General features: G+C 40.7%; 2 protein-coding genes across 2 annotated transcripts; both read left to right on the plus strand.

Annotated features, from left to right (window-relative positions):
• Positions 1-6940: 6940 nt before the first annotated feature.
• Positions 6941-12669, plus strand: actr5 (actin related protein 5; the record flags this gene model as incomplete). The annotated part of the gene is made up of 9 exons (XM_083974730.1): positions 6941-7324; positions 8065-8303; positions 8404-8573; positions 8870-9087; positions 9766-9930; positions 10311-10415; positions 10624-10763; positions 11212-11344; positions 11847-12669. 9 exons carry the CDS (start codon positions 6941-6943, stop codon positions 12147-12149), a joined length of 1857 nt encoding a protein of 618 aa, XP_083830856.1. The 3' UTR covers positions 12150-12669.
• Positions 12670-18117: 5448 nt separating this feature from the next.
• Positions 18118-22553, plus strand: LOC310988440 (NADH dehydrogenase [ubiquinone] 1 alpha subcomplex subunit 4-like 2). Its single transcript, XM_083975034.1, has 4 exons — positions 18118-18257; positions 20748-20833; positions 21630-21687; positions 21833-22553. The coding sequence occupies exons 1-4, from the start codon at positions 18213-18215 to the stop codon at positions 21917-21919; spliced, it is 276 nt and encodes a 91-aa protein (XP_083831160.1). The 5' UTR covers positions 18118-18212; the 3' UTR covers positions 21920-22553.
• The last annotated feature ends 3303 nt before the right edge of the window (positions 22554-25856 follow it).

Below are 25856 nucleotides of genomic sequence, written 5' to 3' on the forward strand. Positions count from 1 at the left end.
GATGACAGGGAGAGAGAGAGAGAGAGAGAGAGAGAGAGAGAGAGAGAGAGAGAGAGAGAGAGAGAGAGAGAGAGAGAGATGTTTACCGGCGGTGGTCACGAGCACGGACGGTCCTCTCGTGTATTTGAACGCAGCAGCATAATGTTAGAACCGTCCCCGACATTATGCATGAATGAAGAGATCAAACATCTCACCTGCTTTCCGCTCCCTCCTGGCAGCAGGTCGACGGGCGTCGCAGTCAACAAACAGCAGGCGCCATTGCATATATAGGCCCACATGCAAAACAAATATCTAACAACAAAACTACCACGTCTGTTTATCGAAATGTGATGAATGTCATAAATAATAATTTTAATCACGATATTCAGCTAGCGTTGTGTTTGAGACAGTTAACACTTTAGAAAGCACAACCGAAACATATTTCTTTCTTTCTTTTTTCGTTTTTCTTTTTATGGAGAAGAAAAAATCTGCTTAAATTAAATGTATTTTGTACCAATATAACAAATGAAATTCATTTTACATTTGTTAGGCTACATTTGTTACATAAATGAAGCACATTATCCTCTAAGACTACACACAGTTCAAAGACAAAAGGCCTTATGTAAAGTGAGGTAGCCTATGGGATTATCAAAATGTGTTAGGCCTACTCCCAATGCGATATTCAATGCATTTTTTCGTTTTTTTTTCTCTCTCTCTCAAATTCTAATTCTGTATTTAAAATCTTAGTTACCCGTCAAAAACAGTTCCTGTCCCTGAAACAGTCCTCACTTTGAAAACATTATGAATGACACCCTGTATGAATTTCTCACACACGCACACGGCTACAGATTTGAAGTTTCCTGCTCATTTAACAGCTTCAGTCCAGATGAGCGTGTTGAGGGACGCAACTCGTTGCTGATATGATGAACATCCTGCAGCTGGCCTGCTGCAGAGCACCGACACGCAGCACCACGGACAGCTCCTTCACCACGGCTCCTCAGGCTTTTTTCCTCCTTCACACAGAATTAAACAAATGAGCCTGTCCATTTAACACGATGTAGCTATTTTTCTTTTAGAGTTATTCTTGTATTTTAAGGTGGTAGGCTATGTTTGCTAAAGGTCAGCACAGAGGAGAGTTGGGGAGTTATATTTTTCTCCACATCAGCTAATCGTCGGGAATACGAAGCACTTGGTCTTTCCCTCCATAATCTGCTGTGACACGCGGCTATGAGCAAAACTGTCATCTTTTTTTTTTTTTTTTGTAACCTGCTTGCAGAGGCTGAAAAGCCGAGGCTTCTCCCACAGATGCGACATTTATGACCTTTAAATAACACCGAATATTTCTGCAAAATGAAGGATGTGCAAACAAACTAAGACCTTTTTTTTTTTTTTTTTTCAAAGACCGTTTGAAAATTGCAGTGGAGCCGCAGAATAAAACGTCAAAAGACAATGTTGTGCGTGCTGCATCTGAAGACAAAAAATGGCAACAGGGACGAGAGGGCTAAATTTAGAAAGCAGCTAGAGGACAGAGAAAGTTCCGCATGTTTTCATGCTTGGCTTGGGCTGCTTTGCCAGCTGCTGTTTGTGCTCAGGCCAACGCAGTGTTTGTCAGTGAGTGTGTGTCATCAGTGTCTAAGGGTATGTGCGCGCGCGCGCGTGTAGGACAGTCAGGAAAATATAGGGAGAGTCCTCGAGGCTGGGAACGTCACACACATGCACGCGCGCCAAGAGGAGAATTAAATAGGGAAGACTCAGAAAAAAATAAAATAAAAATAATGTCGCAGATGTTTGAAATATCTTTAGTAAATAGTAATACAAAATAAATAAAATAAAAAATAAAACACCACAATCGCCAAACTGGATTTTCAGTCTGTTTCTTTTCTGAACGAGGCTTTGAGGTTGGTTGCTGGGGCGACCAATTTAGCTTTTAAAGGCTACAAAGAGAGGGATTAATTCAGGCTCGGTGTGTGTGAGAGAGAAACACACACACACACTCGGAGAGAAGAGTGTATGTTTGCAGCAACACGCTCGGTTCCTTGTGTGTGCCCCCCTCCCTCCGCCCCCCTCTCTCTCCGTGTGTGTGGAGGCCTGAGATATGGAGGAGCTTATAGCCTCGTCTAATAGCCGTGCAGCCCTGACTGGGATCAGTAATCTCTGATAGTTGCCATGGCCACAGTAATTGGCTGTGCTAGTGTGTGTGTGTCTATGTTGAGATTTTGGAGAAAAGAGATTTTCCCAGAACAGTTTTTTTCCCTTCTGCCTATAGAGGGAGCGATAAAATGGTTTTTAAAAAAGGAAAGGAAAGGAAAAATAAACAAATAACAGAAGAGTCTAATAGCAATTAAATGTTTTAAATGTGCACCTGCATGGAGATCAGTGGGAATCTTAATGATGGTAAGATGAAGATGTTTTTTGAAAAATACCTGAATGATGTACAAGACACAATGGAGAAAATTAAAAATGAGTTGAACTCCTGGTCAAATATTAAATTAGATTATATTTATATATATTATGGTGTCCACCATACAGAATGCAGCTCCATACAGTCTATATTCAGATTATATATTATTATTATATACAGATTACTCTGCATTCAAAGCTTAGTCCTGTCATGTCAAGTTCTGGTGGATATGATTGGACACTTGCTGTTAAGGGGTGGGGTTTTTGAACAGTCAGCTTCAACCTGACTGTGCAAAGCCACACGCATCCAACATCTGAAATACCTGCTTTCTAAAGAGAGTGGTGTCACACCTTCGCAGACATTTTCATCTTAACTAATTAAAACATGACAAGGATGCTGACAAAATGAAAAACGCAGAGACACAAGGGAATTTAAACATTTGAATTAGTCTCCCTGCAGTCACAGTCTCATGCAGTCTCCCACACATGCATGAATGCATGAATAGTGACAGGTGCACAAACACATTAATCACTCTATGGCCCAAAAAGATCTGCTGGGCTTATAGGGCCAGGAAGTGAAGAGAGTAGTAGTGACAGACCGTGTGTGTGTGTGTGTCTGTGTGTCTGTGTGTCTGTGTGTAGGCATGACAGGGTGTGGAGGAGAGTCATGGAGGTTGCTAGGGGTTTTGTCCGCAGTGTGGCTCTGATATATCAGAAGTGCTCAGACTCAGGATTGTTACATAAACTGGGCTTTATTCCTCTAACTGTCATTCCTTCACTCAGTCACACACACACACACACACACACACACACACACACACACACACACACACACACACACACACACACACACACACACACACACACACACACACACACACAGGGAGAGCAATTTCTTGTCTGCTCTTGATTCTTTTTTTTATCCACTGACTCCCACATTCACAGGTTTATGTGCTAATCTAGGGGATTTTTTTTTTTTTTTTTAAATTTTATTTCTGCTTCACTGAAATCTGGTCTGCTTGAGGCAACACTTAGTCATGGTCATTCCAATTAATTAAATTTGACTTCAGTCTGTTGTGACATCGTGACATAACACAGATAAATCAACATTTTAATTGCAAACAAAATGTCCCCTGATGTCTGGATGTGCACTGTTTACAAAAGAAAGTCCTGTGTTGTCATGACAACCGAGTGGAAATAATGGTTGCAAAATCGTGATTCATACTCACAAGCTTAATCGTCACTGACAGATGTTTTTTTTTTTTACCCTCAGAGTGTTCAGAGAAAAAAAGACATACAAATATATATATATATATATATATATATATATATATATATATTTGTATGTCTTTTTTGTATGTCTTTATATATATATATATATATATATATATATATATATATATATATATATATATATATATATTGCATAGCATATTGTTACTGGGAAGTCACAGTTTTTTGGCCCCACAATGGGAATGTGAAGACCAAAATCAGTGCATTATCATTATACTACAACATTTCCCTTTTCCCTTTAATATTTTATTTTTCCTTCATATGGAAACATAGGAACCACAGCCAAAAATGTATAGACAATGAATAATTGTATTATGTTATTGTCAATAATTGCCCCTATCTGTCACCCACCCCCCACAGACCCTCCCCCCCACCCACCCCCTCCCAAATCAGTGAAAACTAACAGTCTGCTCATTCCTCCACAAAATGGAGGCTGCTTGGCATCACGCGTGACAGTCCCAGAGAGCTTGTAGACTGTTAGTTCCCCTGTGCCTCATCACTGCTGCCTGGATGACAAGCGCAACAAGCAGAGAGCTGCAAGCATCGTGCACGGACAGCGGCACAATGTCACGTCTTGCCTCCTGGGAGTAATGGACGCCAGTGTGTGTGTGTGTGTGTTTTGGAGGAGAAAACATAGATGGGGGTGTATTTATATGAGTTTGTGGCCATATGTGCATTGGATGTGTATACTGTATGAAAATGTGGTGTGTGTGTGTGTCTGAGATGGAGAGAGAGAAGAGAGAGAGAGGATAAGCTGACCTAGATCTGCTTATTAGCATCAGGAGGAGGGGGCGGCAGTCACTTAGAGCTTTGTGCCTGAGCAGTGAACTGTGCTATGCTTCAGTGACACACCATCAAGCTTCATACAGTAACACTCCTCCCACACATACATGCAACACATTTTCCTACCTTCATCCTTTTCATCCTCCACTCCAAAATGTCTGTGCTGTCGAAGAAACATACCCAATCACTGCACTAAACACACTTCCTTTACTGGTGATGTTCTTTCAGCAAAGACAGGTACTTCAGTGAAACCAAAAAAAATGTCAGCATAAGAGCAAAATATGATAAATTCAAATATAGGAAGTTTGATATCCTCGCTCTATGTTACAGTAATACAACATGCAGTAGACTGAAGAAAATATTACAGCCTGAATAGGCATTTTATTTTGCTGCCACCATTACAAAAAGTCTTCACTTGGTCCTTTAAAGCCTCTATTGTTGCCAATTTATTTTATGATTGGTTTTAAAAGTCTTTTAATAATTTTAAAGTCGGGCTTGTGCAGGTCCCTCTTGTCTTTGTGTCCCCCTGAACCAGGTTTCAGTCTGAGATGCTCTGGTAGTTTGTTGCTGACCATTTTCTAAAAACCAAAGGATGTGGGGCCTTTGCCTTCAGGGCTTTGCATTAATCAACCAGAGGAGATCAGATGAAGTATAAGATCTCATGTTTATCTCACGTCTTAAGACATAAAAAAGCTTTCATTGTATGATATCTTTTTAATTTAATTTGCATTTCACCCTGAAGAACCTATTTGTGTTATAATGCCATACAAATAATAATAATAATAATACTATTATAACTATTGTTATTATTAGGCTACTACATTTTCATCATCACAATTGTTATTATATTGTAAATGTCCTGCTGCTCTTTACTCAATTGATAAGAAATTCATTATATATGAGTTCTTATAGGCTATTACTCTAAATATTGCCAGCATATTTGAGATTAATAAAGTTCTACTGGACGACCATTGTAAAGACAGTTCTGTATCCTAATTTTACAGTAGGCTATATTGAAGACAATTCGCTATTTAATTGCAGAATGTGAAGAATGACTAAATCTACTGTGATGTGAAAATTTAAAAATAGCCTACTTCTGTATAGAAAAAATGCATCTGATGTTTTAATTTTAATTCAGATTACCCTTTACATACATTGACTGTAAAAATGTTGCGAATTTGAATTCCGCAAACGACAGAGAAAAGACTACACCCTCCAATGAAAACAAAAAAGGAAATCTACAGAGGGTTCAACCATACTTGCTCGTGTGTTAAGTATCTGACACTGTACACTTCACTGGGTGCATAAGATCATGCAGCAGGGTCACAAAAACAGAGTGAGATCTCCGACGTGTTTACCAACAGAAAGGTCTGAGCAGAGTGGTCTCGGCTGGGACGTGCAGCAGCTCTGGTGTGCAGGTGTCCCACATCACCAGCTGTGGCCTCGCCCGGTCAGCTGAAAATAACAGGATGGCAGACACAGAGAAATCAGGGATCTCAGGCCTGAGGGAAAATGTCTGTTCACATGGTTTCACTGTCTTCAAAATGGACTCAAGTATTTCCAACTGACCCCACATTTTAGGTGCTGAGTGATGAAGGAAACGGTAGTGAGATTAGCCTATTAGGCTACTATATCCACCCCCCCCCCCCCCCCCCCCCCCCTTTTGCAGCAGAAGTAGCTCTGTGACAAACGTCTTTTTTTTCTTTTTTTTTCTTTTTATTCCATAAAAATGAATTATTGCAGCAGATTATTTTTTAAATAGCCTAAATAAAAAGCTATACGAATCCAAATGCTTAGCCAACAGAACGTCTTGATTACAGGCTCAATCTGAGAGACCGTCTTCTTCCTATTGATTCATCAGGGCTTCATGGTCTCATCATCTCACAGGGTCTGCATACTGCGACCTCTGGTGGTTAAACATAGCCTACACATAAGATTTATTCTGGTTTATTCTACAACTGTATTTGTGCGTTTTTTTTTTTTGTTTTTTTTACCATAGACTGTATGATTTTTACACTCTATATTATCATTTTCTTTTTAAGTGTTTATATCACATTTAATTGAACTGTCAATTGTTCTTCCATTTTCTATTTTCGGTAGGCTACTATCTATATTCATTTTAACAGGCTACCGTGCTGTTGACACATTTGACGTGCTTCATATGATTAGGCTACATTTTCCAATAAATATTAAAGGTGATAAACGTACGGTAATTGGGTGTTTCCAATCTTTTGTTGCCATATTAGTCAAAATGTGAGGTCATGTTGTTTTTTTCTGCATTATTGAAGCAGTAAAACCATTATGTTTATTATAGGCTATTTTTTCTATGTTGTTTTTGCTTTAGTAGCCTAGCCTACTATTTAAATATTATTCGGCACACTCCTCTGCATAGATCCAACACCTGTACTGTTATGTTGAGTCGGAACTATATGTCATTGACACTGAGTTTCCACTCGGGTGTATTTTGCGGTGGCGCACTTCCAAAATGGCTTCCACAGAGCGACCGGTCTGTCAAGTCTTTTCTTTTCAGGACTGCAAAGCCTCTCCCGACCCGACTTTTGAGATTCCCGGCCAGTGTGTGTCCTCCACCCCGGCCCCGATAGTCATAGACAACGGCTCCTTCCAGACCCGGGCCGGCTGGGCGGCTCCGGGGGCGGACTTCGCCTCCCCGCGGCTGGTCTTCAGGTCGGTGGCGGCGCGCAGCAGAGGCGCCGCTCGCAGCGAGACCCAGATCGGCAACGACATCCCCAACCTGGAGCCGCTGCGGTGGCTGCTCAAGAGCCAGTTCGACCGAAACGTGGTGGTCAACTTCGAGATTCAGGAGCTCATCTGCGACCATGTGTTCACACACATGGGCATCGGCTCTGAGGTAAGTTAACGGTGCCGGAGGTAGACTTCACCTTTTCCCCTCCTGTCAGTGCCTTTTCAACAAGAGAAGGAAATGTTTGAGGGGTTTGTAGACATTTATCGTGATGTGAACGTCTTTTTTTTATTTTTTATCTTGGTTTTATTTCCAGTCCAGATATCTCTGTTTTCCTATCAAAATAAGATGTCTCAGGGTTCCCACGCGTCCTGGAAAACCTGGAAACAGGTTGATTTTCCAGTCATGGAAAACAAATGCAAAATAAGAAGAAAAAAGTCAAATGTCCTGGAAAAGCTTCATTTGCCCTGGAAAATTATTTATCACATTGTGACATCATCTACCAGAGCTCTGTTTGACTTCTTCAGACCCCAATGATTTATTTTCCAAAGAAGTAGGCCTACTTAGAAAACTAGAGACTTTGAGTTGATGAGTGTTTCCAGTATGGGAGCATGAGGGTGCACATCTTTAAATCAGATTTCTGGGGGTAAGAGAGGAATATACTTAGAAACAATCATGTACAAAATAAGGGACATTTTTTGAAAAGAACACTTCTCCAAAGCATGAATGGGACGTGGGATGTATTATCTTAGTGTATGGCGTGATATAGCCTAGCATGTCTGTAATATTGTAGCAGCTGAAAAATGTCCTGGAAAAGTCCTGAAATATGATTTTGTGAAAAGTATTTCATATGTAATGGCAATGATGTCCAGATGGTCACTTACTTTTACTTTCCCATACTCTTATAGGGCAGCGTGGAGCACCCCATTGTGCTGACAGAGGCCCCATGCAACCCTCTGCACTGTCGACAGATGATGTCAGAACTGTTGTTTGAGTGCTACCATGTGCCGTACGTCTCCTACGGTGTGGATGCCTTGTATAGTTTGCAGCACAATAACATCCAGAGGGACCTTCGTCCACCGTATACGGGCATTGTTCTGTCCTCTGGATACCACTGCTCACACATCTTGCCTGTTATAAACGGCAGGTGAGATTGTACAGATGGTTTTTATTTGCTTTAGTGCATGCATTCACAGACTTTTAGCTGTTTGTTGTGAAGTCTAATGTTGAAATGGTTGTGTTTCGAGGTTGGATGCAGTGAACTGTAAGCGAGTCAACGTTGCCGGGAGCCAGGCTGCATCCTACCTGCAGCGCCTCCTCCAGCTGAAATACCCTGGTCACCTTGCTGCCATCACACTCAGCCGCATGGAGGAGCTGCTGCATGAACACAGCTACACTGCGGTGGATTATCATGAGGGTACAACATGTCAGTGCAACATAACATAACATGACCACTCCTCTGGGGAAGTTTACAGCTCCATGTTACAGCAGCAAATAAGTACCTGGTTCTAGAATAGTTAATGAACTCGGAAATTAATCTAGATGAACAATGATAAGCTACAGATCAGTAAACCTTTACCTTGTGGCAGGTGGAAATCCAGGTGGTCATAGATTTAAAGAAACTTGAAGACAACGTGGTGAGAGATGCACCCCCATGTGTTTTCCTTTCATCTTTATTGACCACCCTTCTCCTCCATGTTGTGTTCCCCACAGAGCTGGAAAAGTGGCGCAGCCCAGAGTTTTATGAGCGGGAGGTGCACCGTATGCAACTTCCATTCTCAGGTAAAGTGCCAGGTGGCTGTGTGAGTGTAGAGGACAGGCAGGAGAGGCGAGCTCAGCAGCTCCGACGGCTGCAGGAGATCAACGCTCGCCGCCGGGAGGAGAAGCTGCAGCTTGACCAAGAGAGACTGGACAGACTCCTGGCAGTACAGGTAAGGAACCCATTGTTAAATCAACAGTTTGCATGGTTTGTTATTGAGTCTTAAACTTACAAAATACAAACCACAATAAAGTGTAAGAAAGTGAATAATAGGCTTCTTGCACAAAGTTACTTCCTACTTCCAGTACAGCGCCACTTAATGTATGCCTGTTTCCGGTTACCGTCTTGGTCATCCATAGCATCGCAAACTTTAGTCAGTAAGATAACTTTAAAAATCTAAATTTAAAAACTACAGGTTATGCCCGTGCTGCTGTCAACACAGCTAACTTAACCATAGCAATAAACGCTAGCTAGGCTACAATTTAAAAATACTACAAATATACTAATTTAAAAATACTACAATTGTATAAACTAAGAACAAATAACAATAATTTAATTAAACTTATATACAATACAATATTTACAAGGAGATCGGGGAAAAATAATTACGGTTTATTGACGGAGAGTAAAGTTTGCGATGCTACAAGATGGTGACCGGAAACAGGCATACATGAAGCGGCGCTGTACCGGAAGTAGGAAGTAACTTTGTGCAAGAAGCCTATTATTTTATGAAATTGAGATGTAACTATAAAAGTGTACAAAAGTAAAAAATAAAAAGTTGCACTGATATATTTTTGAAATCACAGCTGGTGTGTGCTACGCAGTGATCATGAAGACTTTGTGTTTGCAGGAGCTGCTGGAGGATGGGCTGCTGGATCACTTTCACAAGAGCCTGGTAGAACTCAACATGGACTCGGCTGAGGAGCTGCAGTCGTACATCAGCAAACTGCAGCTGGCGGTGGAGCAGGGCAGACAGAAACTGCTACATAGTGATGGAGCCGAAGGAAAGATGGAGGTTGGGTAAACGTATAGTGTATTAATTGCATATAAATGTACACAGTAGTGTAATAAAAGCAGTGTCTGTTTATGGTGTATAGTTGGGCTCTCAGTGTGGTATGTAAATGTCTGAGGTGCCAGTACTAACAAGGAAGCAAAGTATTACGATATTTTAAGACATCGAGTGTAGTTTTATCCATTTTATTCATTATATAATGACAGCATCTAACAAATTGAGGAGCCACTGAGGTGAAGTTGTAAACTAATGACCCTATAACTGGGTCTACATGTCATTATGGTGAATGTGCTGAGGGATTCTGTAGGACTGTCCCTGTTTGCTGCAGTGGATGTTCTGCAGCTGACATGAGGCCTGAGGCTGTTCTGTTGGTCTCTTGCCAGGTGTCTGAGCTGGAGCAGCCCATGGATGAGGGAGACGGAGTGGCACTGATGGATCCTGACTTCCCTGAGGACACGCTACCAGAAAAAACTACTAATGTGGCTCAGGTAGTGGCACAGAGACACTGTTACTTCCCAGACAGACAGATATTGAAACCCTTGTTAATGCTGTGCAGGAAATTATCAGAGTTTTTGTCCTTTTTAATATTTTGAGTGCCAGAATTGTGATGAAGTTGGCTAACTTTGCTCATGAGCCTAATCATTTTGTGCCAGTACGTCTAACATTAGTAAAGAATAACTTGGATTTTGTCTCCAGCCTGTGTTCAACATGGCAGAGTACCACCAGCTGTTTGTAGGGACGGAGCGTCTACGCTGTCCAGAGATCCTGTTCCAGCCCTCGTTGACCGGTGAAGAACAGATGGGACTGATGGAGACGCTGCAGTATGTCTTGGCAAGGTAATCATAGCATGTGCTATCGCAACAGTACACTGTTGTGTTTGATTGGTATACGGGCACAAATGATGACATAAAAATACAAAAGTGGATCTTTCTCTTTCTTGTGTCTGTAGCAACATTTATCCATTAACGTCAATGTTTTGGAAACAAACTGTATCTGGATCCTGATTTTCTACCTGTGATGTCGTCATGTGTGTCTCACGTTTAGTTAATGCTCTACCTCCTTTAGTAATAGTGACACATGTAATGAAAGGATTAAGTTCATGGATTAAGTTTATATACTGTAAAGGAGTTGAACCGCAGTGTATTGGAAGTGCTTGTCCTCTTCCCTGCAGTCCCCAAGCAGCGAGGAAACCAGTGGATATATTCATCTCAGGAGGGGCACCACTGGTGTTGTTGCAGCTCTGATGCACTTACGTGTTTCTTACTTCTCCAATAATACATGCAGGTACACACCGGAGCAGCAGGAGGCGCTGGTGAGCAATGTGTTTCTAACAGGAGGGAACATGCAGTACCCTGGGATGAGGGACAGAGTGGAGAGAGAGCTGCTGGCTATGAGGCCCTTCCAGTCACACTTTAAGGTGTGTCCTTTTTAAAACTTAATTTTTCATCAGTCAAAATGTTGAAACAAAGATCTGAAACATACCTCACTCACAAGTTGACAAAGACTGAATTCCATCAGAAAATCAAGAAATGTCCACAATAAAGCGTCTCATGTTTGTTATATCACTAACTGGCAGCACAAAGTTATGACTGTCACTTCCAAAATGAGAAGATGCAAATAATTCGCACTAACTTCATTTCTGTCTTGGTTTACATGTACTATAAATTATCTATTAATGTGAGACTGCTGCCATTTGTCGCCCTAAGTGACTACTTTGACTAATAGAAATACGTTGATGTGTCAGTATTTTAAGTCGATGTGTTGTTTACCAGATATTGATCACAGCTTAAATCTCTCCACCATCAGTCTTATTATCATTACATTTCCTGTCTCTCAAGCTGTCCTTTCAAAAGAAAGGCCTAAAAGTCTGAATTGTCAATATAGGGAACCTGTTTTCAAATATTTGCACTCCTTTGCAGGTGACCATGGCGTCACAGCCAGCCCTCGATTCTTGGCACGGGGCAAGAGACTGGGCTCTGGAGCATTCACCAGGAGAAGCAGCAGGAGAGGGATGGATCAGCAGGCAGGACTACGAGGAGAAAGGAGGAGAATATCTGAGTGAGCACGGTGCCTCTAACGTCTTCATTCCCATGAAGCTCGCCAAACCAGTTGCTGTTCGTCCCCCTGAGCCCTCCGTTACCACACAGACTCCAACAGCAACTTCTGCTGCCATCTCCATAGCTACATCTGTTGCGACTGATGTTTCTATGGTTCCCTCCTAAAGGCTCAGCTGTCACATGTCTTAGTTTGCAAGTGAAGTATTTACCTTTTTGGGGTGCACACCTTCATTCACATTTCACCTCACATGTGTGAATTCAGTCGAAGGGCAACAAGATCATGCTCTTCACTTCTAGACTATTCGAGACTAAAAACAAAGTACTTAGATTTGTATTGATTGTTCAGATAGCTGGAAAATGTCCTGTTAAAATGAAACATCTCAGTGTGGTCGGTTGTTTTGTTTTTCTTGTGGACATCATACATCCAAACAACAATATAAGCTCAGACATGTAAGAGACGTTTGCAGGAGCTGAGTTTTTTACAGTGTTTTTTTTATGTGGCAGCAAAGTCACCATTCAGCATTATTGACTGGGAACACACCTGTCTGTGCTGTCAGTCGGCAGGGAAACCTCATCACTTCACACTGGTTTGTTTTATTGTCATTATGCCTGAGGATACCAAAAGAGGCTGTTCATATTGAACAGCCATCAAGTTATTGATCATCCTCTGAGAATGATTTTTGTATCATTTTGTAAACAGAATTGCTGTTTTGTTTTTTGTTTTTATAAAATATTTTCACTGATGGAAACGGCTCTTTGCTTCTGATTGACCGGTAGACATCCACGTGTCACAGATGACACCAAGTGTTGTATTTTCCTCTGTCTCTCCTTTTCACTACCACAGTTTTCCATCCCCTCAGTGCACTCATTGCAGTATAGTGTTGCACCACGAGATGGCACTGATTAACAAAATGTTGTCATTCTGTCATCAGCTCCCACTGTTCAGATTAACAAAACGTATTCATTGTGTCCTCTGTCATATAGTGTTAATGCACTGACCTCTGCAGTGACAGACTGCAATGTCAGCCAGCTCTGAGAAGAGACACTTTCTTACACTGAAACTAATGCTGTGTCTTTTGTGAATGGCTGGTGAACAGAATGCACTTTCAATGTTATTCTGCAAAATATAAGCCCAATACTTCAGCCCAGTTCAGTTCAATTTTATTTCAATCCTTGCTGATATTTGGATATTTGTGCATAGTAAATAAACAGAAATATAACACACTAATATTGGCTCACAATAAGCCAGGGTGTAATCAGTGAAAACATTAACGTTAACAACAAAACAAACAAAAACAAAGAGCATTTTCACCACTGAAAAAAGAAACCAGGTAAACACTGGAAGAAGAGGGAAGGCTCTGAGTTCCAGCAACAGTTTGCAAACGCTGATACAGTCTCACTATTTAACAAGATCAAGTTAATGCTTAAACCATTTATAGCCTTACTGTAATATGTTAATAAACAATGATAGGTTTGACTCTTTTCATTAATCTGGTCATTTGGTATGGTAATTGATATCATTGCTCTGCCATAACTTGGTCTGAAATTGATTTTATTGTTTTGCAAACATCTTATCAATAATTTATACAGTGTTTGCAAGCTAATCAATAAATTAAGTGTAAACCATTTATAAGTCCTTTATAATGATATCTTTATAAAGTAATACCCAATTTTATTTACCAAGTGAACTACACGTTGTCATTTCATTATTCCAACTCATCCACAGAACATGTGACTGCAGGAACCTTTGAAGCTTGACACTGTGCTCACACCGTATGAGGTGTGGAGGTCTGGTCGAGTGTGTTGCAGGTGTGTGTGTTGTTTTGATCCTTGTTGGCTCACATTATTAACACCTAATGGTATTACGTGGGGTTTGACTGTGCCACAGCTGAAAGCTCAAAAGCCTTCAGCTTGTTCTGCTACTCTTCAAGCAACCAGCCCAGCATACAAGTAAAACACACACACACACACACACACACACACACATACATACATAATTATATACACACACACCGCAACCCTGGTTTCCCTGGCAGGTCTTGTTTCGGCTAATCAGAGCCAAAACAGGACTGTTACTGCAGGGTGACTGATACAAATTTAACAAGAGGGATTAAAAAAAGGAGAACAAGCCAATTGTTTATTAGTAAAACTAAAGGAGGATTTGTTTCCACGGCTACACTACATTTGAGGCTTTCTTGTTGATATTTAGGCGAAAATATCAACTGCAGGCACAACATGGACAGTGGATAGTGGCTGTTTTCTACCTTTTCATTTAATGCAATATTTACTCACTGTTCAGAAAATAGGTCTGACATCTTTTCACATTGGATTTTTGGGTGAATAATCTTACAATTATTTGTAATATGAACTTCTAAGAAGCATACATATTTGATGGTCACTCTATTCTGTGGTTATGATCTGTGTTGATCCATTTTCTCTGTTGTGAGCACTGTCACCATTTTGCAGAACAGTTCACATTTATTGCATGGACCAATAGGCTAAGCATCATCATTATGGGTTAGATAACTTGGCAATCAGACAACTCAAGGGATACTGTGAGTATGACGCGCATATATTGTATTTAACAAGTCTGCTCTGTATTGAACCCCTTTTTGTTTGTTTGTCTGTTTTTGGACATAGTCTGCCCAGCGTCCAATTAGAGAGCTCTATTTATGCTATGGTGGAGGTCAGAGGGAACACCAGGCACGGAAGAGCTTAGGACACACAGTCCTTTGTTTGGGGTGAGCAGAATCTAAAAACCCACATCTGGCAGTGTGTGACAGATGAGGTCTTTTTTGTTAATGATTGGACTACAGTATTGTGTTTTTTATCCAAAACATGAGCTTGTCAAAAATTCTAAATCGTTCTGTAAGAAACAAGATTTTAGCTTTTATTATCAGTTTAAAAAAAGAAGATACCCTACTAGCAGAATGTCCTATTGGCATAGAAAGTGTGCACTGCTGATCTACTGTGATGTTCACTGCAGATGGACCTGGTGTTTCCATGCTTCTTGCCTGTCTGCTATATTTTGACAGACTGCAGCACACACAGATGGTATTTGTGAGGGTGGCCAACCTGTGAAGGATCATGCCATTATTTTTGTGACTCAGTTTCTGCACACCTGCACACCTGCACAGTGTTCAGTGGAAGAGGAGTTGTAGCTACTGTAGTTTCAACCTACATACAGTAGCGTGTTGCCTTCTTGGTAAAGCTCATTGCAAATGTGTTTGTAAAATTATGAAAATAATTGCTGCGCTGTCATGTCAATGTAAAGTAGTAATTTAAAATTTTGTGCAAGCTAATTTTAACTATTTGATGTGAATATTTTTGTTTCAACAACAATCATTATTCACATACTGTATTCACAATCGTATTACAAACATTGATCATCAGTTTTGTATATAGGATACAATATGAATCAGAAAAGTAATCAGCAACTAGCTGTAAAATAAAGATAATAATGACAGTCCTCGTCCTCTTCAACACCTCTCTGATGTTTTTGCTGTAGCTCCCTCTCTGGTTATCCATGTATAAAGAAAGCAAAAGTGTTTTCCTTCTTTTCTCTTTGTTTTTATTTTGGTATTCATGATTGTATATCATTCTATATCATCTCTGGCACTATACAAGCCAGAATCACCACCACTAACCATGTTCAGATTAAATCCTCTGCTGAGTAGAGCCAGTGTTCCTTCATTTGATTCAACATTTAATACAAACCCAGAAATGTACAATTATTTGTCAAGGAGCTGGATCTTGCACTGTGCCCAGGGCTGGATTAGCACCCCAAGGGCCCCTGGGCACCAGGTCCCAGAGGGCCCTTGTCGCACAGACCGCTGGCATCTCACACATCACCTCCACCCATTACAAACCAGGAAAGTCATTAAACTCCACCTTAATTAGACCTATTCACAATTGTGTATATGAAGTACCATGTCAAAACCAGACCAAAATCACAAACTATTATGTCAAGACTTTCTAGTACAACTAAGGCTGACACAAACAGCAGATCAAATAAACACAACACAACACAACCCACAACATCCACACAATGACCACTAGGGAGTTTACAAGAATGCCATTCTTATAGCCACACAGTAGGCTAGGCTAAATGCAGCCAACATATGAAATTGACAAACCAACTACAAAATAGCAACATACACACACTGAGTCTTAAGAACTTTGCAAACAATTCTGTGAACTGAAAAGAAGCCTGCTCAAAAGATGAGATAATCCCTCTGTGCATGCTTCTTTCATTGTTTATAATTGCAGCCCTTGTGAATTCCCACACTGCCCAGGTCATTGAACGCACCATCAGCTCAGCGCAAGCGGCTGAACCTGTGTGTGTGTGTGTGTGTGTGTGTGTGTGTGTGTGTGTGTGTGTGTGTGTGTGTGTGTGTGTGTGTGTTCACACCAGTTTCAGCAAAACCTATACATACACAAGACATAGCCCCTCTCGCTATAATATATTCCCGCCCCGCCGCTATTAAACGTCAGACAGCGGCCTTTTTTACTTTGAAAGGGCAGACAGAGGTGCTGTGTTGCCGGTAGCTTGTCAGTGGACTGTGGAGCTCATGAGGAGTGAGAGAGTCACAGAGCAGCGTGTAGCGGCCGCGGCGGCCGCCTCCTCTCGTCCTCCCCAGTCCCTGCGCTCAGTGAAACCAACCCCGCTCTGCTGATGCGCCCAGCCGCCGTCTCATCCGGTTCCCTCACACCTCCGCCGGCTTTCCCCTCAACATCAGCGCGCCCCTGATAACACACTCTGGACTTTATCGTCAGTTTTTTTAATGACCCGCCCCGACCCACACCGCAAATAAAGTAAGGATTTCTTGACCCGCACCGCCCCGCCCCGCGGGTTGGCCGCGGGACCCGCGGGCTACGGGTCAGCCCGCGCATCACTAGCTCTCACTTAACATGCCCTATAAAGCGGGGTCCTCCGACGGCTCACCTGCTCTCATCACCGCGGCGCTAGTGCGAGGGGGAGCCGGGACTGGTTCTGCATCCTCCTCCGGTTGCTCCGGGAATTCTGTGATGTTGGCCGAGGCCGAACTAACAGCGAATGTTTTGTAAAATGATGTGATTCGCGGGACATCTTCAATCACCGCCGCTTCTCTGTCTTGCTTTTCCTCTTTGCTCCACCGCTCAAATACTTTTTTTTATCCATAATCTTGCTTACTTTTACTCACGCTCTACTACTGACCTCCCGCTCACACACTCTGACCTCTCGCTCGGCAGGGGGCGGGGCCCTTGGCAAGTTGGCAACCAAGGGCTTGGTTGCCATGGGCCCTTGGTTGCCATGGGCCCCTGGGCACGTGCCCAGTGTGCCCCAATTATAATCCGGCCTTGACTGTGCCTGATGTGCTGATGTCCTCAAACACAACGACCGTGGTTCATAATTATGTTTTGGAGTGGTGAACTTGGTCATCAGATGTAGAGTCGGTCATTAGGGAGAAGAGGGCCAATCTTCCTGAGTGTTTTTGAAGAACAGGCAAGACAAAGTCATCATGGAAAAGCGTTTGGTTTTATTTGATGTGTATTTTTTTCAAGACTACTTTCTTGCTATTTCATTTTCAGAGGAACAAATTGCCCCCTACTCTCTGTCTTGCACTCTTTCTTTTTGTCGTTGCAGCTTCTCAACTGTGTTTTTTTTTTTTTTTTTTTTTTTTGTGGGGGGGGGGGGGGGGGTAGGGGGTTGTTTATACTGTCTTCTTGCACTGGAATCTTTACAGATAGAGGTCCATAGCCATAGATATTCCCCAATGGCCTTTTAAAAGGACACTGTGTTTGTATGCTTTTGTATTTCCTCCACCCGGCTCCCAAAGGGTTGAAAAGTCAAACTGCAGAAGTGAAGGAAATGAGGGAAGAAGGGGCCTGTGAGCTCTCTGTAGGAGCTTTACACAGCTTCCTCTGATTGAGCACCCTGATAGGAGTAATGAGTTAATGAATATTTACAAGGAGGATGCGTTATCATTGAAATAAATAAATATATGTAAGCCATTTCAGTGTCCAGGCGCAGTGTAATCACACCAACATGGGAGCAGAAGTAGCTGTAATCAGATGTAAATGACCTCTTTCTCCTCCCCCTTCTCCTCTCCTCCCTCCAATTGCAGAGCACAACAGGTCGTAATCCTGTCTGTGCACAGCTGTGCAGAGCTGGTGGTTTTTGATAACAAGGGTCTGAGTTAATGACTTTGAATTGTATGTTCCTAAATTTTTCTAGAAACTGGAGAGATGATATTTCGGACAGCTGTAGAGCATGCTAAGAAGCACCCTGGCGTAAGTAATCCTAATTGAGTTTGTTGTGCTGACTTGTTAGTAGCCTTTTAACAAAGTGGTTTTAACTCGTTTTCTAATTAAAAATATTTTCACATGTAGATGAAATTGAGTAGCAAACCATATAAGTCTTAAGTCTTTGCACTCCACATTTCCTTAATTTTGTTTACAAAAATATGATGAAAAAAAAACTGAGCAGAAATGTTGTTAGCACAGAAATAATTCAGTGGTGGATGTGATGATGAAGTCAGCTTTTGGATTCTTCTCTTTGTCATTTTCTCTTGCATTTATTGTGCTTGTAGAGCAATGCACATAATCTAACACCACTGTAAATATAATTTAGCTAACTGCAGATAGTTAGATTTCTTAGAAAACATTGCACATCTGGCCAAATAAACTGTAAGTAAAATGCTCTAGCCGTTGTAAAATACAGTATAAATGTGTGCTTTGCATGTATTTGATGTGTTATATAGGTAAATGAATTAGTCAAGACAAGTGCTGTGATCTAAATCTAATTTGGCCCATCTAATCTTATTTTAATTCTAATTGAGCAGGTTAAGTTGCCTCAGTGGCTCATCTGAAATCAAGTCAAACTTAGAGAAGCTTAAGTCTTTAAAAACACTCCCATGACTTTTAGAGAGCGCATAAATCTAAACTGACAAAAATCTAAGCATTAGTTGGAAAAAACTAAACTTAAAAATGAGAGTTGTCCCTACAGGGGAAAAGGATTATTTCTGTTTTTTACCAGTTCTGCTGTCAGAGAGTGAAGTGACAGAGTTTTAACTCCTCGTCATTGGCCTCCCAGGAGACAGAGAGAGAGAGAGAGAGAGAGAGAGAGAGAGAGAGAGAGAGAGAGAGAGAGAGAGAGAGAGAGAGAGAGAGAGAGAGAGAGAGAGAGAGAGAGAGAGAGAGAGAGCCTATAGGGAGGAAATCCCTATGAGACTCCTTGATATGGTCTATCATACGGACAGACACACTGAAAGGCAGGAGGAGAGCAAGAGAGAGAGAGTGAGAGAGGCGGCAGGGAGTAAATCTCTGTGAGACTCAACAAACCTCCTTGATCAAGTTACAGTCAAGAGTGACAGAGTGAGCGACAGACAGAGACAGGCTGTTAGAGAGAGTGATGAAGTTTAAGAGTCAGACAGACAGAGATGAAGAGAGAGTCAGAGACAGGTAACTCTGAGACGGAGCAGCAGATTGAGACCCATGCCTCAAAATATAGTCCCACTTTGTCTCATTTGAATCATTGTGACCTTTAAAATTGATTCACATAAATCCACCAAACAAAAAGACAAGTTACATCTTACAATAGATAATTATCATCCGATCTTTAACTATAATCCATTCATATTAGTATCATTAGTATTACTGGTAAAATGTCAAAGATTTTCAGACAGACAGAAATAAAGGTGGACAGGTGTAATATTATATACAGTATTATGCACAACATGCGGTTTACAATAAACAGAAGATTATTCAAATGCACTTCATAGGTACTGAGTTAGGAGCTGTACTGGAGTTAACATTGACAGCTGACATACAGAGGAAAGTCTCTCTTATGTAAGTTGATTTTGGTTCCTTTCCTCAGTTTTTAAATTGCTGCATCTGCTGTTTTTTAACTGTAAGAAGAAGCTTTGACATTTGCATATTCTCTGAGACACTCGGTAAACGTACTGTCAGGAGTCATGAGGCTGATGCAACATAGAGAAGAAATTACTGTTTTTCACTGCAATACCAGCTGCTTAATGTCTATACAGGATGATTCTCTTAGTTTATATATGGTTATATATAGTTTTATTGTTGTTATTGCTGTGGTTATGGAAAGAAAGAAAGAAAGAAAGAAAGAAAGAAAGAAAGAAAGAAAGAAAGAAAGAAAGAAAGAAAGAAAGAAAGAAAGAAAACTGTAATGTAATAATAACACACAATAGTGTACAATAACAATAACTTTCATTAAGGTTATTATTAAATGAGTATATAAATACTGTATCTTCTGAATCAGCAGTGTACGTGTCCAGTTTCAGCCCAACATCCCAGTGAGTGTTTGAACAGCGCTCCTGACCTTGTTGCTCTCACTGTGGAAACTTGGAAGGAGTTTTTTTTTAATCAACCATCCTTTATGTTGTTAAACTGTCAATTTTACCGGCTGTGCTGCAGAGGTTACAGCTGCTGCGGATATATACACTTATCAAGTTACTAAAAGAGAAACATAAAAAGCTTGAATGCTGAGCTTATTTTAGGGTTGGACCTTTTTTTCACCCCTGGCTGTGAATCACAGCTGTTTGTTCGCTCTGACCCTTTAGGCCTTCACCCAGTCTCTCAATCAAATGTCAATCAAACAAAGAGTCGCTTCTGACAGGGTTATCACTGTATGTGCATTGTTCAGATATGTGCATCATGTAGAAATGACAAATCAACAAAGGGTAAATGAACCAACATGATATCAGATTTTAAGTTTATTCTTGTCACCCTATTTCTCTCTCCCTCTGTTTTCAGCTCATCCCACAGTTCTTCTTCATCTGTCTGGGAATGGGTGGGGCATGTATGTACCTGATTCGTCTGGCCAAAGCACCCTATGTTGTGTAAGGACCTTCAAATTTCAGATTTCAATCCAATGTCTGGTAATATGTGACACCCACATTTCTCTGTATTAAAAATAAAATCATTGTATTTTTTTTTAGCTGTTTGTATCAAATGCCTCACAGACTGTACACATGCAATCTGCTGATGGCTTGTTTTTATATAAAGACACCTGTCTTCACAAGGAAATGTTGATTTCGGACTAATTCATCTCAGATTTCTTTGTCTGTAAGTCATAATATTGTTCCCAAAAGGGGCATGTGGAGGACATTTTCCCACTGTAATTAAACAGAGGGATTTGTTCTGTGAGCGTTACTGACAACAAGGTCTCCTGCCTGCTTTCATTTCCCCCTGGAGCCACGTGTGGGCTGAACGTCCACTTCTCCTGCTGCTATCAAAAACTGTTGTTCTACCCTTAATGATACTCCAATAACAGCAGACACAGCTAAATGCTTTGAACACGAGCTCACAGGATGATACTGTGTCCCGTCTCTTTTCTCTTTACAAGTCTTTCATCATTTCTTTACAACAGCGATTGTTTACAAGCTTGATGAAATCACTAGAAATCACACATCCTGGTGGTGGCACAGTGGGCTTAAAGCACATACTGTGTGCTGAGTTTGAATGTGACCCTCAACTTTTGGTTGTCTGAGCCATTGTTATATTTCACTGCATGCTATTTAACAATAAAATGGTGTGACTCTGTGTGAAAGGTCCATTTATGATGTGTATCAGGTTCTTAAGCCTGATATGAATGGACCTTGTTCCAACCTTGTGCTCATCTCTATGTGTGTTTAGCTGGAAGAAAACCAAAAATGAGCCATGGAATGAGCTTGACCCCACATACCAGTACAAGGTAATACATGTACAGTGCACATACAAGTATTGTGAGTGTGATTTACATTTTTGCTTGCATTATTGGATGCAGATGTTACAATAATCAATAATCAAGACTCTGTTGTTGTTTTTTTTATATTTTTTTCATCTAATTTCTTCCCCAGTTTGTGGCCATCACCACAGACTACAAAAACCTGAAGAAGCAGGGACCTGACTATGAAACCTCAAAAACCCCTAAAGTGGAAAAATAAGAGAAAACCCCTGATCTGGGGTCAGATTCATCACCCTCCGCCTCCTCAATGCAGGTGGAAGGTGAAAACATGGCTGTCACTGTTGATGTGTCAGTTAAAGGATCCAGAGGACATCCATGAAACCTGAAAAAGTTCAATATGTAACTCTACATACTGACTGAAATGATATAATATATTGGATGTATGGATGCACATTCTCACTGTATCTCTAAACCCTTCTGGTCTGTTTTGCCCGTACATCATAAAATACGGAGTGCAGATTTGGTGACATCTACCAGTGGTATTGCATATTTAGTAAACCGAATCCAAATCACAATTGATTAGATGTAATAAACCAGTCTACTGTATTCTTAACATTTAAATACCTTAATGTGATTGTTCCAGGTATCTATCCATTAATTTGTGATTTAGGAGCTTAGCTGTGCAAACACACTGCTGTGCCACATGGCTGGTGTTTCCCTTTGTATTCTTCAAGTAACTGTACCACCTTTTGATGAAATGATACTGGCCTGCACCAAGGTAACAGGGCTGAGATGTGTGTGTATTTCTTCACAACTGTCACATGATTGCAGCTTTAGCAGCCACTAAACGCCGCAGTGACTTTGACTGTGTAGGTTATGAAAACTGAGCTGAATCCTTTAAATAAATGAAGTGTGTGATTCAAGTTTGGATATGAGTGTTGTCTTGCCAACCATGCTCACTCCCTGCCACACACACACACACACACACACACACACACACACACACACACACACACACACACACACACACACACACACACACACACACACACACACACAGGTAACCATCCCCAAACACCTGCTTGGAACTGAGTGAGAGTCAGATACAGATCTTTTTCCACATCCTCAGAAAAAAAAACATAATCAGTAATTGTGATGGAACAGATCCATCTGTTGGCACTGCAGCTGTCACTTTGCAGTCTGACTGGTGCTTCTACAACCACCCTGAGTGGTGTGTGTGTGTGTGTGTGTGTGTGTGCGTGCGTGCGTGCGTGCGTGCGTGTGTGACAGCAGCCCTATGGGTGTCTTTGATCAAGGACAGCAGTGTCAGGATGTTGAACAGTCCCCAGCATGAAGTTGATGTGTGACAGCAGAGCACACTGTGCGCACACACATACACACACAAAAACACACCAGCCCACATCCAGGTATCACTGCATGTCTCAGTCTCCATGCAGCAGAAACAGGCACATATAGTGCATACAGGTTGAGAAAGAACCACACTGATGAGGTGAATCAGGTGGAGACTCCTGTGACTGACTCTTCACATGATGTATTTGTGAAAAAGATCAAAAAGATGCAGATAGAGAAGAAAAAACACTAGGTCAAAACCCAACATGTGACTGAACCACATATGATTAAATCCTGATTTTATAAGTGAAAAGCTTTATTCATAAAGTGCATTTCTTTCCATCTGGAACCAAAATGTGTTCCACAAAGTCAGAATTATGAAGGAAGTTGAAGCCAGAAAAACTATGCGGATGTAAAAATACATACATTTAAGACACATGAAATTATGGGTATAGATTTAATACCATTACTGTAATGAAATATAACAATTAAAACCAACAACCAATGTGTGTGTTAAATAAAACTATTAAAAAAAGGAATAGAAAGCACAGCCAAATGGAAATGTTTTCTGTTTAGATTTAAAAGATTATGGAGCAGGAGCACTTCTTGATTAGGTAACATATCCAATGGCTTATGGCATAAAAATCTCATCAGTTTTTTTATGTCTGGGGAATAACCAAGCATGTCGGATAGATACTGAGGTGAAACATCTTAAAGATATGCACTGAAATTCTTAAATCATTTCTAAAATATACTGGAAGCCAGTGTAACATCCTCAGTGCAGATGCTATATGATTGTATCTCCTTTTTCTCGTTAAAACTCTGGCACCTGCACTCTGGAGTAGCTGCAGATGATCCTGACAGTTTTGGGATATTCCTGTCAGCAGTGCATTACTGTAGCATAGCTGGCTGGAAATAAAAGTATGGATGAATTTTTATGAAATCTTTAGCATCTTCTTGTATATATAATAATAATAATAATAATAATAATAATAATAATAATAATAATAATAATAATAATAATAATAATAATAATAATAATAATAATAATAATAATTCTGTTAATATGGCTTTGGAAAGAGAGGTCAATGAGACGTTCCCAGAGACAGTTGTTATAATTCCAAGGAGAGTATTGGCTTGATGAACTCTGTTGTTTCACTGTTAACTGTATAAAAAAAAAAAAAAAACAAGACATCCAGTTATGTATTTAATAGTATTCTCTTTTCAGAGGCCTCAGATAATCTTGTATAGGACAGAAAAAACTATTGCATGTGATCTGCAATATAATAAGTGCAATATAAACATTATAGAGCTATAGCATCACTTGTTGTGGTCCAATCAAATAATGGTTTAAAATACGTAAAGATTGTTACAGTCCATACAAATATATAGAAACTCAAGAGGAATCACTCCTTAATGTCAGACTGGATTGTGTATATTGCCCCATTTCTGAAAAAAAAATCCCTCTGTCATATGAACTCACTATTTATCTCTCTCCTTTTTTTTACTGCCATATCTACCCCCAAGCTACTTCTGAAGGATAAACTAAACAAGCTCTCAAATTCTTACAGGATTGCACAGCTTTGTTCAGTGAAGGTGAGACTAGTGTTTCATCCTCCTGAGAGAGCCCAGACCTCTCCCCCTCTGAGGCCAGATTCACCTCAGCCTCTGCCGAGTTTTTATCCTTGTAACGTAACAAAAAGAGGGAATAAAGGGAGAATAAGAATAACAAGGATCAAATAAACCATCCTTCTTTTGAACACCACAGGGAGTGTTGCGGAAATAAGGAGGAGAAACCTAGTGACCTAGAACGGTGGAGCATGAGGGATTGAGGATATTCAAAAATTCACACACACACACACACACACACACACACACACACACACACACACACACACACACACACACACACACACACACACACACACTGCGTCAAAGCAGTTGTCGGGTCATGAGAAACAGGCACATAGATGAGTCTTTATTTGTGTTGTGATGCTGCCTGTGTGTGTCTGTGTGTCCTTGTGTTTGTGTGTGTCTTTTGACGACAGAGCTGAGAGCTTTCCTGACCTTTGTCCCGTGATTCAGCTGGCCACTCTCTGTGGAGGGGACACATTCCCCTGGCAGAAGTTGAAGCAATGAAGTAAAGGGGGGGAAAAAAGTCAGTGATTTAAAAAAAGAGGAGAACGTAAACTAAACAAAAGTCCATTCAGTTCTCTAATGAAATAGAAACCCTGCGCTCCGACAGGCAGCAGTGGCAGCAGCTCTTCATGTTGCACAGCTCGTTTTCTGCTGTTTTGTGAAGCACCGAGTCTCAGTGGAAACATAAACACACCCACATAAAATAACAGCAAACACTGTAATTTCATCCCAGAGTGAGAGAAAGAAACTACAGTGTTTCTGTATTTTAATTGTGTTGTTATTTTTATGTAAGCGTCTTTGAGCACTTGTAAAAGTGCGTTATAAATAAAATGTATTATTATTAAAGAGTAGACGACTCCTTTTTTCTGCCTGTGAGTAACAAGATCTGACTGCAGCAAGTTCATAGGGATTTGTGAAGACAGTGAAGAGAGTTACATAATCTTCTCATATTCCTGTGTATATGTTGAGCATATTATCATTATGTAATGTGGTGGAGCAGGGTGAGACAGATGTAAAAAGACAGTTTCATGAAAATAACTGGACTTAAAAACCAAATATGTGTCTGGACCACCTATGGTCAAACAAACAAAAAAGTATGAATGAAAAAATAAATAGACAACAGAAATAGCAACAGCACCAAGATTTACTTCACTCATGTCATTTTTAGACCTTTCATAAAAGACAAAATTATTCAGAATCAGTTTAAT

The sequence above is a fragment of the Trachurus trachurus genome, assembly GCF_905171665.1.
Source record: "Trachurus trachurus genome assembly, chromosome: 7".
In the NCBI taxonomy this organism is placed as follows: Eukaryota; Metazoa; Chordata; class Actinopteri; order Carangiformes; family Carangidae; genus Trachurus; species Trachurus trachurus.

Bases quoted from the DNA above. Each gene is read 5' to 3' on its own strand.
- LOC310988440 (XM_083975034.1), top strand. From the start codon at position 18,213: ATGATATTTCGGACAGCTGTAGAGCATGCTAAGAAGCACCCTGGC. The intron at 18,258-20,747 runs GTAAGTAATCCT...CTCTGTTTTCAG, and splicing joins ATGCTAAGAAGCACCCTGGC to CTCATCCCACAGTTCTTCTT. The intron at 20,834-21,629 runs GTAAGGACCTTC...ATGTGTGTTTAG, and splicing joins GCCAAAGCACCCTATGTTGT to CTGGAAGAAAACCAAAAATG.